We start from the raw sequence: 17806 nt of genomic DNA, 5'->3' as shown, positions 1-17806 counted from the left end.
ACCAGGAACCGTAAGCTGGCTCCTGTCTCAACTGGCTGATGCAAGGTCGCCTGGGCCTGAGGCACAGGTCCTGGGCTCTGCTCTCCAGGGGCAAGGTGAGGTGGGCAGGGGAGAGGCCACTTTGAGGCAGAGCCCTGCACTGAAGGGGAGTGGAGAGCTGAGGAAGCAGGGCTCTGGCGGAGGAGTGGCAATGGGCCTTGGTATATTCTGGGTATTCTGAGGGGATAGGCATTTCTACCTGGCCCCCACGTCCACTGACAGCCATATTCGGGTTTCAGTAGAGGTGAACCTGCTGTTGTCTACTATGCTGCCAGATCCTTTGGAAGCCCCTCCTCTTTTTCCACTGTGCCTAAAGTTGTGATCAAGAATGGTAGAGGAAGCTGCTGAACTTGCTGGGAGCCTCATCTTTTTGGAGATGAGCTACTGGGGCTTTAGGAATAAGAGGGAGGGAAGTGGAGGGCTGGAGGCAAGAGAGCAGCTGAGGCTGCCAGCCCAAAGATGAAGGCTGAGAGCTGCGCAACAGCCTCAGAAGCATCCAGTGGACCTACAAGTAGGAGGCTCAGGACCACTGGCCCAGTCCCACCAAAGATGGAAAAACTGGTCACTTGCCTAAGAGCTGGAACTCAGGCACCAGGTAAAAGAGCTGCCACCCCCTACCACCAGCAGTCTCAGATGGCCTGCTCATGACAGACACCAGCAGAAAGGGAGGTTGAGCCTACTGCTGGGATATCATGGCAAGTGCCCAGTCCAAGAAAGCCACCGTGATGTCCTGTAGACAGAGCCAGGTCCAGCGGGCAGCCTCACCGATCTGTGTTTTGATGCAGTCCCAGGTTACCTCACCTCTGGGGAAAAAAGCACAACATTTCTGGGGTAGGGGTTTGTGCACACAGGTGTGTCAACTCGTGGGGCCACAGCTCAGACCCACAACCCCCATCCCAGGGGCAGGGAGGAGGGCCAATGGGGGCTGCCAGAGCCCGGTGTGGAGCTCTCACCTGCATGCTTCGTGGCAGCGCTCCTGGGCCTGCACCAGGGCCTCAAGCAGCAGGTGCCACAGGGGCAGCAGCACACTCTGGTGGAGAAACAGGAGCAGCTCCCGCACAAAATGAAGCAGCTGGTACATGGCATCAGGGAGCTGGACCTGCAATTGGACCATGGGAAATGGCTCGGGCCAGGGCACCCAGGGTAAGGCATGCTGGTCCCAAAGATCCCATTAACACGGTGCTGTCCCTTCCCTGACCCATCTCTGGCTTACTCTCTGAGAGAGGCTGGTGAGGCTGTCTCTAAAGCAGGCAAGGTAGGAAGCACAGTGGGCAGAAAGGAAGCTGACTGTGGCGCTGGTGTGGGCCCAGGCCAGCTGCAAGCCGGGCCATACCACGGTAAGCAGGAGGGAGCCGCAGGCTGGAAGTGTCTCCTCTAGCCAGCTGTGGGTGTGAAAGGGAGGACTGGGCTGAGCTTCCACAGGCCAGCACAGCTCCCAAAGAATATCTGGAGAAAGGAGGCCTTGGGGAAGGCAAACCCCCGGCACTTCCTGCTGGTTGATGCCTCCCGGCTGCTACCACCCCAAGCCCTACCCTTCCCCTCCCTGCCTGGGAGCTGCTCACCTGTAGCCTTGCAGGCTGTAGGAGTAGAGCTTGGCACACACTTGCTGGCCAGCGGAGAGCAGACCAGATGACTGCAGTAACCGGCCAGTGAGGGAAGCTGAGCAAAGGGGGATCTGTTGAGCTGGGAGGGGAGAGGGCAGGGACTCCGGAGACAGATACTGCAGGTACCTGGGCAGGCACGCTAAGGCAGTAGGGCTGCATCTGAGTGCTCATGGGGCCACACAGCTGGCTCTAGTCTGCCTGGAGGAGGTCTGGAGGGGGGCATGCAGGCCTGTGTGGCTCAGCACTTTTTGCTCAGCCAGGTAGGAGGAGCAGGAGAGTAGGGCACCAGGTGGTGTCCGGACACAGGTGTCGGGAAGCCTCAGGTGTGAGTGTATGCCAACCTCTTAAGCCAACTGTTAACTCTATCTTCCTTTATCTTTTATTTTGGGGAGAGAAGGGGTGATCTACCAATGAATCCACCCTCAGTCCTTTTTATTTTAAAGTAGAGTCTTCTTAATTGCCTCAGCTGGCCTCAAACCTGTGATCTTCCTGCTTCAGTCTCCCAAGTACTGAGATTACAGGTCTGCGCCACTGTGCCTGGCATAAATGCTAAGTGTTTTCAGGCTTTAATTTCTTCAGAAGGAGGTAACACCTATTCAAATGATGTCACAAATATGTAAGCACTTCTGTACTGCAAAGCACTAGGCCACTGGAAAGTGGTAATGTCTTGTGTATAGAAAATATGGTCTGGCTGGGCGTGGTGGCGCACGCTTGTAATTCCCGCACTTGGGAGGCAGAGACAGGAGGATCGTGCAGGTTCAAAGTCAGCTGTGCTGGCTTAAGAGACCTTGTTTCCAAATAAAAAGTATAACATAGGTCTGGGAGTATAGTCCTGAGGTAGAAGGGTTCCCAGGAACCCCAGTACCACCAAAAAAAAAAAAAATATATATATATATATATTCTGAAAAGTACTCGTTATGTGGCACTGAGAACACATGAGGACAAATGTGGGTGCTGGGCGCTACACTTAGCTCTATGCCCCACCATCCGCTCTTCTTGGCTGCCATCACTGCTTACCTTGGAAAGAGCTGTGTGACTGGAAGTCATGGCACAGGAAACCTACGGCAAAGACCAGCAGCAACAGCAGTAGCCGGGTCCAGGGAGGCTGAGGGCCCCGTGCCTGCTGCAACAAACCCTGGTGGGAAACGGAGAAGAAACAGTGGTCAGAGGGAGAGGGGGCCCAAGCCAGGCTTTCTAGGATGAGGGTCAAGTCTGCACATTTGCCCCAAGCAGTGGAGGGTTCCACAGAGAGGCGGGGCAGGGGTGTGCTGCAACAGATGCAGGAGCATCTGCAGGGTAGAGAGGCTGGTGCTGGCACCTTGCAGGCTGCATCACAGGCGACGACATACTGGTTGTTACCACTGCTCTTCTTCAGTAGTTCCTGGTTGGGGAGCTGGAAGGACTGAACAGTTTCTTGCAAAGACTTCTGGACCTTTAGGATACCAAAAGCTAGGTTGAGAACATGATCTGGCCCATGAAAGAATCCTGTGCCCCCATCCCGCTTCACTTTCTGTGCTAAGTGCATACGGAAAGGAAGACAGTGGTGGAGGGGCAAGAACTCAGAACCCAGGCAGGGCCCAGCCTGCTGCGCCCTCCCAGCTCCTCACCTTCTTAGGAATCCGCTCCCAGGACTTCAGCAGGTGCTCCAGCAGCAGGCTGTGGGGAAGGCACACGCTCGCAGTCAGGCGCTGCTCAGCCTTCCCACCCTTCTTTAACTCCATGAGGCCCAGATTCCTTCAGGCTTAAAGACCCTTCACCCCTCCACCCGCAGAGAAGCAGCTCCCCAGAGGCTAGCATTGGCCTGCTCAAACCAAGAGCAATGAGCCTGTAGAACAGGGACCAACGTTTCCCTTCTATTCCCAGACAGGGACAGGCCAGCCTCAGGCTGGGAGGCTTGTCTGTGTGGATTAGAGGTGGGTAACCCCATCCCACTTGCCTGGACTGTGACAGGTGCTTGGGGTACAGCTGCCTCCAGATATTGGTGCTGAGGGGGTCCACGGTCAGGCACTGGGTCAGGTCACTCAGGAGCTGCACAGAAGGACAGAAGGAGAGACTGCTGGGGCACAGGCTGGTGGTGGGAGAGTGCTGGGAGGCCACCCAGGTAGCACACCCACCCCAAGGGGTACAGAAATAGCACCCAGACTCCCGAAAGCTCTGTGGGGCTGTCAAGGGGATGGTGGGGTCCCAAGCCAGAGACTGAGCTCAAAGATTTTTTGTATCCAAGGGACAGGGCACCAGAGACTGAGGCCTGGATATGCGACCCTTGGGAACCATGCTCCTGGGGGTGGGCACAAGCAAGTGGGCAGGCAGCTGTGGGTGAGCTAAGGAATGCCTGGGGAACAGGCCGTAAAAAGGCAGGGCTCTGCCTGCAGACAGCCCCACTGCAGCTGACCCCATAGCAAGGGCAAGCAGCCTGCCACCAGCTCCTCACCTCTTTCTTCATCTGAGCAGGACAGCTGGGGGTGGCTCTGGATAGGAAGGAAGGGAAGTAGATGTGCAGGGTGGATTCCGGCTTTGCCCCAAATGCCAGCACCTTCAGTCGGGGGTAGAGCTGACACAGCTGCTCCTGCAGGCTGGGGAGGAAGGCCAGGGCAGGTTGGGAGTAGAATGGGCCAGTGAACCTAGGGCCTGCCCAAGAGGAGAGTTAATGAAGGCCTTGTGAGGGCTCTGAATCTTTTATTCAGAGACTCCTTGAAAAATCTGTTTAAAGCCACAGACCCTCCCCCTAAGAAAATGCCCACATTACAATCATACTCAAGGGTTCAAATAATTCTGGGGGCTCACTGGATCCCTTGACATCCACCCTCAACTTTCCAGGTTGTGAAACTCAGATCCAGGGCAGCTAGAGAAGGGACAACAATAGTGCCTAGCTGGGCATGGTGGCGCATGCTTGTAATCCCAGCACTGAGGAAGCAGAGACCAGACGACTGCGGTTCACGGACAGCCCCAGCTACTTAGTGAGGCCTTGTGCAACTCAGTGAGATCCTGTTTCAAAAAATATAAAGACTAAAAAAATAGAACCAGGGGTGTAGCTCGGAGGTAGAGTGCCCCTAGGTTCCATCTCCAGTACCACACACACACACACACACAAAAAAAAAAAAAAAAAAAAAAAATACAGTGCCTGGCCTAACCTTGTGCCGGGACCCCTTGATATCAGCAGGGGTGCCCCAGGGTGGGCCTACCTCGGTGTCAAGGAGTTGTTGGGCATATAGGCAAAGTCCAGAAGCGGGAAGAAGTCCTTGGGACCAATCATGCCAAAACCCTTAGTGAGGTTGGGATGCATCCTGTGGGGGAAGGAAGAAACAGGCTTGTTGGAGACCAACTCCCTGGCTGCCAGCTGCTTTGGCTGTGACCCCAGCTAAGCCAATATACAAAAAATAGGGCATAAACATTACCCCGTCTCCCAGCCCATAACGGCTCCCTCCCTTTCCTTCCTCACCATCACATTCGGAGGTGGGAGGAGCTGGTCCTGATTTTCCTCGCATCTATGGAGACCAGGATCACAGCATCCCATTTTGCAGAAACAGCCTCTTGTGGACACCCTGGGCCTTCCCCTCGCCGTCCCCCCATTACTCACAGGAGCAGCCTGTCCAGGTACGCGATGGCAAAGGGAGACAGAGACTTGATGCCCAGCACAGGCAGCATGATCCCCAGCCACACTGCAGAGACAAAGGTCAGCGTGGGGACCTCAGGCTTGTGACCAGGGGACGCAAGGAGTGCGTAAGTCTGAGGACCACTCCTTTCTTCCCCACTTCCCTGTTACCTTTTAGTCCCTCGGTGAGGTTGGTAAAACCTGCTTGCCCCATGGCCCACATGATGGTCAAACACTTTGCTGGTTGGCTCTGGTGGGACCTCAGCAGTTCCAGGAACTGGAAAGATAGGTGGGGTGGGGGACAGATGGACACATGGCAGAGCACCAGGGCCACTGCAGGCCAAGGTGGGAAGAGAGATGCCAACTGGGAGAGGAGGCGCAGGCCAAGTAACAGTGGAGCACCTTGGTAGTGTGTACAGCAATTCAAGCATGGGCTTCACCTGCACTCTGGGTGACTGGCCCCAGGAGAGCTACAGAACCTTCCTGTGGCCCAATCTTCCCACTGACAAAATGGGAAAGTAGTATGTGCCTCATGCATATTGAAAGCAGATATGCAGTAAGCGTTAAAAGCATTACACAAGCCGGGCGTGGTGGTGGATGCTTGTAATCCCCGGGCTTGGGAGGCGGAGACAGGAGGATCAAACAGGTTCGAAGCCAGCCGCGCTGGCTTAAGAGACCCTGTTTCCAAATAAAAAAGTATAAAATAGGTCTGGGAGTGTAGCCCGGAGGTAGAAAGGTTTCCAGGAACCCCAGTACCACCAAAAAAAATAAATAAATAAATAAATAAAATTATGCATTATTCCTGGGATTACAGGGTCTTCTACCATCCCACAATTCAGTCCAAGAACTCAGTCCAAGAATATTCCACCCAGCCCCCCTGGTCCTGGCCTATGTCACCACCACTATCCAGAGCTCACCTTGCCCAGGTTCATTGTGGCAATCTTGGGCTTGTCTTGCAAAATGGCCTGGATACAGATGCGATAACCATGCAATGATTCCCCTGGAGAGATACAACATTCTAAACCTACTGTATACTACTTGGCACCCCAAACCTGAAATTTCCCTTTTTGGTAGCTGTGATCCCAGAATCTGGGCCCAGTGGGTCCCAGTGAGTCCTTCCCAAAAAGAGCATCAAAATTAGCACATTTCTCTTGTGGAAATAGAACCACTTGCCCATGCTGGAAGCAGCAAAACGGAGCAAGCTCCCAAGATGGTCCTCCCTCAAGGGCCCTTCTCACCTGGTGTCTTATCCAGCTCCTGCAGCATGGTGAACAGACAGTGGTCAAAAAAGAGCTCCAGAGACCCTGCTGCCTTCACCAGGAGCCCTCGGATGATCCCACGCAGCTCCCGGCTCACCAGCCTGTAGGGATAATCTGGGGCCCATTGGCATCCACATGAGTGCTATGAACAGATGGCCTGGCTAGTCTAGAAAGGCTGGGCTCTCCCTGAGGACGGTGAGTGGAGGCAGAGGTCCCTGAACCAAGGGTGGTGCTCCTCCCTCTCCCACGAAGCCCACACGTTTGTACAGCCCTGATGTGTAAATCAAGAGAGTGGGGTACTGGGTTCTGTTAGCAACACCCAACCCTTTTAGAACTTTCCTGACCTTGTCTGAGCTGAGGGAGTTGGGAAGACTAACCATGAGTATGCTGGCTGAGTGTGGGTTCACTCCGAGGAGCCTGGAGTTTGTAGTTGAGGTAGCTGGCCAGGTCCTTCAACCACACAGAGGGGTTCCCAGTGAACACACTCTGGCTCTTGTCCAGTTCCTTCTGCAGAGCTGCCACATCCAGCTGCCAAAGACAAACAGCTCCATGGTGAGTTGTGAGTGAGTGGAAGGGAAATAGGCTAGGGGTGCGAAAATAGTTGAATGAGGCAGAGGTAGGGTCTCACTGAATTGCAAAGGGCCTCGCTAAGTAGCTGAGGCTGTCCAGGCACTGCCATCCTCCTGTCTCAGCCTTCCAAATGCTGGGATTACACCATACCCAGCTCAAGGGTTTCTGTTTTTAAGCACAAGTATGTGGAACACCATGATTCTGTTGCATTCATATCTTGAGAAACCATAGAACAACTGAGAATTCTGATCTCAAGGTCCATGCACTTAGCCCCGCTGTTCGGGGGAGGGGGGCAAAGGATGAAAGAGGATGATATGGAAAGCAAGCAAACACTGTTTCTGTGGGAGAGACCCACACCCAGTTTTCCTATACTCTTTCTGTATTCCTGGGTCTTTAACACTTTGTTCTGACCCTCTGTTTTCTTAAAGCTTTCCCATTTCTTTCCTAAGTGCAAATGTTCTGTTCCCTGGGGCCTTTCTGTTTCCTGAATTCCTTTCAACTGATAGTATCCCAAATCCCACAGGTCCCTCAACGGCCTGCCCATCTAATCCCATCTTCCCTGCACCTGAAGCCCCTGGTCCTTCTACGGCCAAGGCCTGGCACACTCACAGCTTTCAGCGCTTCCTCCAGGCTGCGGAAGCGGCCCTGTTTCTGGTTTTGGTCCGTAGGAGCTGCCACCTTCTTAGGCTGCTTCTTGTTGGCAGGTTTCTTGGGCTCCACGGCAGGGGGTGGAACCTGTTCCTTATTTTGCCGCTTCTTGATTTTCTCAAAGCCTAGCTCATAAAGAGTGCTTGTGGTCTGGATTGGAGCTGAGGTGAAGACAGGCAGAGAAAGGAGGGCCACTCTTGAGTCTGCAAGGCCTCACAGGAACAGTGGGCACTGCCCTTACACTGTCACCTAATTCATCTGCAAGGAGGAGGCCCCTTCTTGCTGGCTGGTTAAGAGCAGGGCAGGGAGCCCTCCTGGTGGCTGCTTTCAGTCATCAGAGATGAGACAGTTCTTTAGTAGACAAACTAGAACGTGTGGGAACAAGTAGAGGCGTGGACACAGAGGATTGGCTTCTTTGGTGGGAGGACAGGCTTTTTCCATCTTGGTTCTACACCAATTACTCTTGGTTTTGAGATGACAACACTATAATCAACAAGTGGCAAGCTTTCTCCACTCCTCCACGCTCCAGGAGACAGAGGGAACCTGAGCCTCACTCCGGGTGGGCGCTGAGTGTGTGGCGGGTCATCTCTCCCCCTGCTAGGACTCCCAACCATCCCCGACCTGCTGGTTACTTAAGGAGGGAACACCGTGGAGGATCCAGAGGCCTCCGCCGGGCTCTGAGAGACCTGCTCCAGAGGCTAGGTGAGGGCCAGTGAGGGCCGGGACGGCTGGGAGGGCTGTGCGCAGCCCCCCACCCCGCCCCGAGCAGCTGGAGACGGAATCCCAGCCCCCGCCGACACGGGGTCCTGGGCCAGCTGTCGACCTCGCCGGGCCTCAGTTTACCCCTCTGTGCGGTCTGCCAGGGTGGTGTGGGGCTCCACCTGCCGGCTCGCTCTGCGAGAGGCCGCGGCTGTTCTGCGCCCCTGCCCACAGGCCCGGTACTCACGGGTCAGGTCGTACTTCCACACTCCGTTCGCCTCCCCGAGGGCCCGGCGGCCCGCGCCGCCGCCTCGACCACCGCCGCCGCCGGTCCCCGGCCGCCGACCCTTCTTCACCACCTCCCAGCGCCCCACGCCCGCTGCCCTGGCCGCCATGGCTCCAGCCCTCCGCCCAGCTTTCCCGTCAGCGCGGCCGCGCGCGGTGCCACGTCTCCTGTCGCCGCCGCCGCGAGGCAGCCTGGGACTTGTAGTCTCCGCGAGCCCCGGCCCGGGCCCTGGCCCCGCCCCTGGCTCTGGCTCCGGCTCCTGGACCCGCCCACAGCCCCGCCCACAGCCCGCAGGGAGGCTCCGCCTTCCGGCTCTTCCGCGACACCTGTTGCGCGGAGGCCTCTGAGCCCGCGGAGGTGAGAACCCAGCAGTCTAGAAGGACAGAACGGAAATTGTTCTCACTTTGAGAGAGTTTGAAAATGAAGTGCTGCTTTCATTCTCGGGAAGTGCTCGTGTTCCAGTTGCTAGTGATTAAACTTTAGGTTTATTGGAGGGTAGAAATCCACTGGGAAAGAGCAAGAAAGAGGATGGGGCAGGAGGAGAGAGGCAGTGTTGGGAGGGCCCGGGGTGAGGAGGCCCTCGGATGAGAGGCCTTGAAACTCCGGGACAACCAGGGCCGGGCTTGCCCTTCAGGCAATGTGAAAGAATCGGATCTGGCTCCGGCCACAGTCCCACATGAGGAAGGGGAGGTGGGGAGAGCCCCAGGCCCCAGGAACCAGGTAGACAGGTTACTGTTCAGACATCCACTATTCCTGGAGGCCCTCCCCCTGTGCTTTTAGCATCATCTGACTGTACACCTGTGTTGGTGGTACGTAAGTATTACAGTAGAGTACAACAGTGTGGACTGCATAGCTGAGGGACTGATGAAGTCTTTAGGAAGGCGATTGGCTTTGGGATAGGTCTTAAGGAATGGGAGACTCTTCATGATTGAGGATCAGGATGGCAGGAGAAAACACTGTATTTTCTTGAGTTATTTATTTAGAGATAGGGCCTCACTATGTTGCCCAGGCCAGACTCAAACTCCTGGGCTCAATGGATCCTCCTGCCTCAGCCACCGAAGTAGCTGGGACTACACACACCTTGGTGTGTGCCAACCATACCTGACAGAGTCAATTAATTTAAGCAAAGACCTAGGGAATAGGAAGCTGGAAGTTGTTCAGTGTGAGCATGCCTAATGGGACTTTGGAGGTGATGAGGTTGGAAAGGAATCTGAGCCCACACGCCTTGGGCCTTGCCTGCTGAATCTGGACTTTGTTCTTCAGGCCTGGGAAGCCAGTGGGAAGGTGCTTGCTCCCCTGTTTTGGAAAGGAAAATACGGCTGTGTGAAGGATGGGTTGGGAGGGGAAAGCAGGTGGGAAATGCCCAGCTCTCGCTACCGCCTTCCTCGCCTGTGCCTCAGAGAGCTCTGACATGGACTGCTTTTGTCAAGGGACATAATTGAGCTGATCATCAATTCATTTTTCAGATGATTAGTTTAGCTCTACTCGGAGACCAACAACCATATCCACTCAGTTCCTGCTGTTTCACATGTATGATCACAGAAAAGGCCCTATTTTGGGAAGAGAAACAAACTGGCTTTCCATGGGGGCAAGAGAGGGGCTGCTTCATGGGGGAGACATAAGGGTGGGGGTCGGACTTTCTGTTGCTCACTGGCAGAGTCGGGCAGGTTATTTTCCTACTGTAACTTGGCATCTAGGGGATAGAAGTCATGCATTTACTTACCCAGCCACATTTCCTGAGCCCCTTCTCTGGGTCAGGCCCTGTGCTAGGTGAAGCTGAGTGATACACTTCAATTGTTCATGAGGAACTTGAAGCCTATATGGGAGACAGAAAATTATGTTCACATCTTAAGTGTTCCAGAGGAAAGACACACTTAGCAGGAGGTACTAGGAAGTAGGAGAACAGGGGCTTTACATCCCTGAGATCTGCATGTTTGAAGGGGGGCCTTAGACATTAGCCATGGAGGTGGGCTTGGGCAGTGCCCATAGGGGGTGTGAAGACCCAAAGATGTGTCAAGGAGGCCAGCTGGTGTCCAGTGTAGGGGCAAGAAGGATGAGATCACTGAGCAGTTTGCCTGTTGCATGACTTTTCTATTGCTTCTGTAACAAACTGCCATAAACCTAGAGGCTTAAAGTAACACAGATTATTATCTCAGAGTTCTGGAGGGCAGAAGTCCGACTCAGGTCTTCCTGAACTAAAATTGTGGTGTCTGTGACAGGGCTGTGTTCCCTCTGGAGGCTCAAGGGGAGAACGCTTTCCCTGCCTTAAGCCTCTGGAGGCTGCCTGTATTCTTTGGCTCCTGGCGCCCCTGTATCTTTAAAGCCAGCAAGAGCTGATTGAGTCTCACATTAGCATATCATTCTCACCGTTTCTTTCCTCTTCTGCTTTTAAGGACACTTGTGATTACATCTCCCCGCCCCCCAATCCAGGACTCTATTTTCAGTTCTGCTGAGTAGCAGTCTAAATAAATCTGCAACCGAAATTCCTCTTTGCCATGAGTCTTGCATATTTACAGGTCCTGGGGACTATATATAATGTGGATATTTTTTGTGAGACATTACTCTGCCTAACAACTCACTTTATATATTTATTTTTATTGTGGTACTGGAGATTGAATCCAGGGGCATTCTACCTGAGCTACACCCCAGCCCTATTTCATTCCATCCATCCATCTATCTATCTATCATCTATCAGCTATCTTTTATGGTACTGGGGATTAAGCCCAGGGTGTTCTACCTCCAAGTTATGCTTTCAGCCCTTTTATTTTTTATTTGGAGTCAGGGTCTCACTGAGTTGCTGAGGCTGGCCTCAAACCTGCGATCCTCCTGCCTCAGTCTTCTGAATACTGAGATTACACACGTGCATCACCTCACCTGGCTCCACGGTCACTTTATGACCAGGGTGGGTCTTGGCCTGGAGATGAACACTGGGCAATGCAAAATGACTCCCTTATCCTTTTATAGTTATGTTATCTACCTGGAATAATGGAGGGAAAGCCTTTTAATATTTGGGAAGAGAATTAAAAATCAAGATAAAATCAGGCAGGTCAGGAACTCATTGGAAAGAAAAACAGAACGAGGCCGGAAGTGTGTGTGTATGGGGGAGGGAGGTCAAGTGGGGGTGTAGCAATGAAGAGTGAAAAGATGAATCACTTATTTAAGGCTTGTATCTGGAGTCTTTAGAGAAAAGGTGGTGGTCTTGAGAGGGCCGCGGGGGCAGGGCCACACAAGAGACAGCCCCAACTGTATCATGGTCATACTAAGGATGTGAGACCTCTGCCAGGGCTAGTCCAAAGTTGTAGCTCTGCGGGTCCCACCGCTGTGGTCTCGGGATGAGCACTGACCAGGAGTTAAGAGGTCTGTAGTCTAGGTTTCTACCACCTTCAGCAAGTCATACCACGGGTGGTATGACTCTGGCTTCCTGTTGAGCTTCCAGGACCTTGGCTTTTCCCCTTTGCCAGGCACATCCTAGGATGTGGGGCTGGTGGGCGGTGTGGCAGCATTCTTTACTCCTGTTAGCCCTGCTCTAGAGGGGGCCACTTGGACACTGCTGTCCTGGGCTTCGGCACTTAGCTGCCCGCTAACTGTTCCCAGTTCTGTCCCATCAGCTCCTGTCCTCAGCTGTATCGCTGTCCCGTGGTGTGTGAGCTTTGACAAGTGGTGGTGGTGGGGTTAGCTTTTCGTCCAACTGCCCGAAGGGGACTGGAAGGCCGCACCTCTTGGCCAGTCCCTGCCCCCCAGGCTCTTCTGGGGCAGGCCACAGTCACAGCCGTGGCTCCTGACTTCGCTTCCTTTGGAGTGGGGATTGGGCCCCCATGTCTCCCTGAGATTTGTCACTATTGAGAGAGGGGCCTGGGCCGGAGCCCCCTACCCATGGTGGTTTCTGATGACAGTGAGGCTGTGCTGCACTGCCCCCTCCACCTTAGGAGAGTGGGGAGAGAGGTGACAAGCCGAGACCTAGACTGTGGCCCAGTTGAGGGAGACATGGGACCGATTTTACCACACAAGTTTATTTAAATAAAAGTGAACAAGTATGCAGGGGAGGGGAGGCGGTGGGGGAGGCCGACGCACTGCAGGGGGTAGGCAGAGCCTGTGTGGTGTGGACGGGGCTGCAGGGGGAGCAGCTGGGCCCAGGGCGGTGCTGGGCTCTGGCGCTGGGGCGGGGTCTTGGCCTGTGAGGTCATTTTGTCCCTTGCATCCCCCCTCCCTCTCCCTGACCCCTGGGTCCACAGAACCGCCTTCCTCAGCCCCCATCAGTCTTCCCCTCAAGTAGTGGGAAATCAAAAGACAAAATAAATAAGAACCAGCGAGTCCGGCCCTGGCCTCGGCCATGGGAAGGGAGAGCCAAGCCAGGCACACTGCCCCAGCCCTGCTGTCAGCCCTGGAAAAGAACAGGTAAAGTGCAAGGAGAATCCAGTAAGTAAAAATATACCAATGACTTTGTCAAATATACAGCTGCTGGCTGTAGGGGGAGCAGGTGGCTGGCTGTGGGTGGCAGCGGCACCCTGGGAAGAGGTGGCCACACAGCATTGAGACAACGGAAATAAATAGGGGTGGGGAACGGGCAGGGGTCCTGCCCCCTGGGCCAGGACCACTGGGACCAGGGTGGGGCCTCTGCCTGATCGCCTGCCCCACCCCCAAGCCCCTCTCGCCAGGCTCCCGATGCTGCGGCACTGACTCCAAGCACCCGCGGCTGACTGGCTGTAAGGAAGGATTATAATGTGGGGGTGGGTGCGGGGAGGGAGGCCCAGGAAGCTGCGCAGTCAGCCCGGGCTGCAGCTGCCCTCAGTACTCGTCCTGGTCTTCTTGTTGGTGTTCTTCAATCTCATCGTCCTCGGGGGGCGCAAACCCCTCCTGAAGAGGAGAAGAAAGAGGGGAGTGAGCAGGCGGGCGGGCGAGGGCGCAGGTCCGCAGGATCGGTGGGTGGCGCAGCGGGGAGTTTCCAGGAGCCCGGAGGCCAGTCCCACTTCCCCTACAGTAGCTGGCTGGCACCCCGGGCTCGTCTGGGTGTCCATCTCTCTCTTCTCAGTTCTCCAAGGTCCCTGGGTCCTACATGCTTCTGGTCTCGGGGTGACGTGCGGGGGGGGGGGCGAGGAGCTGGGCAGTGGCAGGTGAGGGCACTCACCTCGGTGGCGTAGAGGATGCCGATGATGCCCGAGATGACGGGGCTGTTTTCACTCTCGTGTTCCTGGCAGATGAGCTCGATGTCACGCAGTTTGCTGAAATAGAAGTCGCGCTCCTTCTCCAGCCCATCCACTGTTAGCTTCAAGTCCAGGAGCTGCTCAGACAGAAGGTGCTCAAGCACAGTCCCTAGTCCAGCCTCCCTGCCCGCCCTCCGCTAGTCCCCCCCCCCCGGGGGGGGCCTGGCCTTTGTGGCAGGGCTGTCCCAGCTACCCTGGCCCATCCCGCTCACCTGTTGGTTGAGTTCAAGAATTTGGGCATCAGTCTCGTGGCCACCATTTCGAGCCGATGGAGGGTTTTTGCGGAGGATGCAGGGAGGAGCCACGTTGCTCAGTCTGCCCGAAGTTTGCATATTCTTGGGGCCGGTGGGGGATGTCCTCTGCGGAACTGCCCAGAGAAGAGAAGAGGAGTCAGGTGATGAGGCCCTGTGAGCCCACAACTCATGCGGTACACGAGGCCTGGTGTGAGGTCTGGGCAGGCCCATGCGGCAGGCATCTGGGGGGCATGTACAGCTAGGCTCAGGCCTCAGCCACACCAGCCACAGCAGCCAGGCAGCCCTCAGGCAAGCCTGGGAGAGCAGGGGGTGGGGCTGGGAGGGTTCCTCGCCCTCTGGTATTGATAGCTAGAGCCCCAGGAAAAGCAGTTGGCTTGGCCGGATCTCCCCTAACGGAAGCCCCAGCCCAAAGCCACCCTGACTCCACCCCTCGGGCCCTGTCTGGGGATGGCTCTGTTGCCCTCTGCTGGGCTGGACCCGGTATCCGTGCAGGGAGGCCACCTCAGGGACCCGGGCTCCTCCCCAGCACAGCCTGCATGCTGTGGCCACTAGCTTTCTAGCGACTGCACCTCCCTAGACAGAGCAGCTGCTTCTAATGCAAAGCAAGCAGGTGAGTGTTGCCAGGCCCAGGCGGGATAGCTGCGCAAACAGGAGGCGGCCCTGCTATGACGGGTCAGACGGGCTGGGGCTGTTCCCCTCTCTCGTCCTCCCACCCTTGCTGTACCCCGAGGTCCTATTGCTTCTCTCCCTGCCCCTTTAGCACCCAGCCAAAGGCTCTTTGTGGAGACGCATCTCCTGAGGGCCTTGGGCTATGGGCTTTGAGAATGGGAGATAGGCTCCAGCTTGCCAAGCTCCTGCCCCTGGGTGTCCAGTGGGCAGGGCCAAGAGGGCGCTGAGTGCTGGCACTAGGCCCTGGGCCTGACCGGAGGAACCATGCCACCTTGCTGCCCATCACCTTGAGGTGAGCAAGTTAGCGCCTGGGCCTCCTCAGGGAGCGGGTGGCTCTCAGGGCAATTTGTGGAACCTTCTCACCCACTACCGGGACTCCCCGGACCAAGCAGGCAGCAGGTGGCGCCATCTGAACTCCGTGATAACAGTCTCCTCCAGGCAGGTGGGGCCGGCCGGGCCCCCCAACTCCCTCCCGCAGCTTGGGCACATTACCTGCTGTGCCAATGAGTTTCTTGGATTTGTTGAAGATCTGATCACCTGGGTTAGGAGGTGGTGCTACGTCCTGGCCCTGCCGTGCCAGCAGAGGGTTGTAATCCTTTCCATCATAGTTTGCGTCAAAGAATTTCTTAAACCACTGAATAAATTCAAAATTATCTTGGAATTTTCCTTTCACTAATTTCTCTACAGGAATGATCTGAAATAGACCACATAAGCAGAGCACTTTAGCACCTGCTGCCAGGGGCCGCCTTCCTCCGGGAGAGCGTCTCTGCTCTCGGGAAAGCCAGCCCTGCACACAGCACCGTCCACTTCTCCGCCTGCCCCTCTCCTGTGGCACTAGGACAGACAGGTGGGCTGGCGGCCAGGGCTCCAAGACATCCCTTCCCCATAGGCACAGGAAGGAGGTGCCCCCTGGTTCTGCTGCCTGCACGTGGGCTGGAGGCTCAGGACCCACAGCTTTAGGACCATGGAGGCAGGAAAGTGAGCAGGGAGACTTTTCTTGGGTCCTAGAGAGAAACATAACAGGAGCAGTACACAGAGCCTGACCTGGGGCGGCTGGGGTCCACAGAGGAGAAAGGGAAAGGAGAGCTGTCCAGATGGGGTGTCAAGTGTTGGGTGTTCCCTGCTGTGTCTTAACTGAGGGGTGTTCCTCCTAGGGAGTCGGGGGTGGGGGAGACACACACTGGGATGACCAAGCAGCCCCTGTCACCCTGCTGGCAGGCCATCTTCTTGCCCCGAGGCACACAGCTCCTTGGGGGCCCCCAGGGGCGCGGGCACCTACTTTGTCAACACCCATCTTCTTGAAAGCTGCTTGCAGCACTTTGAAGTTGTGGATGTACTCGTGCTCTAGTTTGGCCTGGAACTTGACCTTCCTCAAGTGCACACAGCCAGGGAAGAGCATGTCCATGAACTGGCAGTAGGCTGCCCCTGTGGGGAAGCAGAGCGGGCCCAGGTCCCAGCTGCTCCCTTTGCCCTCCTGCCTCTCCTAGTCTACTCCCCCAAGCCTGGGCCCCTCTTCTCTCTCCTTGTCTTACGGTGGGGCCAATCACCCTATCTGCAGGTCAGACATAGCCAGATTCCCCACACTTTTCAAGATGAGCACAGTTATTATTTATCGATGCATGCTGCGTGCCAGCAGCATTCCAAAGACCACATAAATGAAGGTTAGTCGTAATGGCCACCCAAGGTAGGTAGGTGATGGCATTTCCATGGCATGAATGAGAAAGCTGAGACCTACAGAGGTGCAGTGACTTGCCCAGGGCGGCCCCAGCAGAAGGACGCTGGGAGCTGGACCCTGTGCTGTTAGCCTGAGGCTTCCTGGCCACCCTGGCTTTCCATAGCAGGAGCGCCAGCCAACGGCTCTTCACCTTTCCTGCATCGATTCCCTTCAGCTCGAAGCAGCACGACTAAATTGGGCTCTCCAGCAATCCTTGCCCGTACCTTCCGTGCTCTGCTGTTCTGCCTCTGTTCATTCCCCCAGCAGGGCCGCTCCCCATCCTGGCCTCCTACCTGAGCAGAGCTGTTCTATCTTGGTATAGTTGAGGTGCAAGGAGTCATTGACCCAGGCAAGCATGTCATGGCGACTCAGATTTTCACTGGTCACAGATGTGGAGTACACATTGACGGCCATTCCCCAGCTGCAAAGAAAGATGAGAGGTGAGGTCAGTGCTGGCCATGCTGCTCTCCAGCCACGAGGAGGAGGGGCTGCGTGCCTCAGGCAAGTGGGCAGCAGTGCCCTCAGCCCAGCCTTGCTGTTCACCCTCCTAGAGAAGGGGCGCTGATTTACTCTTTAAACATTTAGTGTCTACTGTATGCTCTATGTGCACTAGGAGCGGGTCATACAAAGTTAACCAACATATGATCTCAGCCTTCCAGGAGTCTAGATAGGTAAACTTCCCCAATAAGGAGAGATGGGGCAGTAAAGAAGCATACGAGAGCCGGTGTGTTGACGCATCTCTGCAGTCCCAATACTGGGGAAGCAGACACAGCAGGATTGCAGGTTTGAGGCCAACCTCAGCAATTTAGCAAGACTCTATTCCAAAATAAAATAATAAGCTGGACGCAGTGGTGCGCACTTGTAATCCCAGTATTTGGGAGGCTGAGACAGGAGGATTGAAGGTTCACAGCCAACCTCAGCTACTCAGTGAGGAGGCCCTCTGCAACTTAGTGAGATGCTGTTTCAAATTAAAGCATAAAAAAATAGAACTGGGAAGCCGGGCGAGGTGGCGCACGCTTATAATCCCAGCATTCGGGAGGCTGAGACAGGAGAATCGTGGTTCACGGACAACTTCAGCTACTTAGTGATGCCCTCTGCAACTTAAAGAGACCCTGTTTCAAAATAAAGAATAAAAAACAGGGTAGGGGTGTAGCTCAAAGGTCGAACGCCCCTGGGTTCCATCCCCAGATCCGAAAAAAAAAAAAAAAAAGGACTGGGAATGTATTTCAGAGATAAAATGCCACTGAGCTCAATCCACAGTACTGCAAAAA

At 55.3% G+C, this 17806-nt stretch overlaps 2 protein-coding genes across 4 annotated transcripts; both read right to left on the bottom strand.

Annotated features, from left to right (window-relative positions):
- Positions 1 to 715: 715 nt before the first annotated feature.
- On the bottom strand, positions 716 to 8806 carry TMEM214 (transmembrane protein 214; the record flags this gene model as incomplete). 2 transcript variants are annotated; one of them, XM_080711241.1, is made up of 17 exons in its annotated part: positions 716 to 842; positions 993 to 1138; positions 1253 to 1421; positions 1602 to 1698; positions 2661 to 2778; positions 2962 to 3075; positions 3251 to 3299; positions 3580 to 3671; positions 4075 to 4216; positions 4826 to 4927; positions 5221 to 5302; positions 5407 to 5512; positions 6153 to 6235; positions 6474 to 6608; positions 6872 to 7022; positions 7674 to 7873; positions 8659 to 8806. In XM_080711241.1, 17 exons carry the CDS (start codon positions 8804 to 8806, stop codon positions 716 to 718), a joined length of 2061 nt encoding a protein of 686 aa, XP_080567367.1. The 2 variants fall into 2 exon arrangements, with proteins under 2 accessions (XP_080567367.1, XP_080567368.1); XM_080711242.1 differs by having other exon boundaries at positions 993 to 1132.
- Positions 8807 to 13482: 4676 nt separating this feature from the next.
- On the bottom strand, positions 13483 to 16952 carry MAPRE3 (microtubule associated protein RP/EB family member 3; the record flags this gene model as incomplete). Of its 2 annotated transcripts, none has more annotated exons than XM_080711178.1 (6): positions 13483 to 13551; positions 13823 to 13975; positions 14111 to 14265; positions 15314 to 15515; positions 16101 to 16246; positions 16829 to 16952. In XM_080711178.1, 6 exons carry the CDS (start codon positions 16947 to 16949, stop codon positions 13483 to 13485), a joined length of 846 nt encoding a protein of 281 aa, XP_080567304.1. The 2 variants fall into 2 exon arrangements, with proteins under 2 accessions (XP_080567304.1, XP_080567303.1); XM_080711177.1 differs by having other exon boundaries at positions 15359 to 15515; positions 16829 to 16949.
- Positions 16953 to 17806: the final 854 nt, after the last annotated feature.

This window comes from Muscardinus avellanarius (genome assembly GCF_963383645.1).
Source record: "Muscardinus avellanarius genome assembly, chromosome: 15".
NCBI lineage: Eukaryota > Metazoa > Chordata > Mammalia > Rodentia > Gliridae > Muscardinus > Muscardinus avellanarius.
Note: the sequence above shows the minus strand (reverse complement) of the source record. Positions and strands in the feature narration are given on the sequence as shown.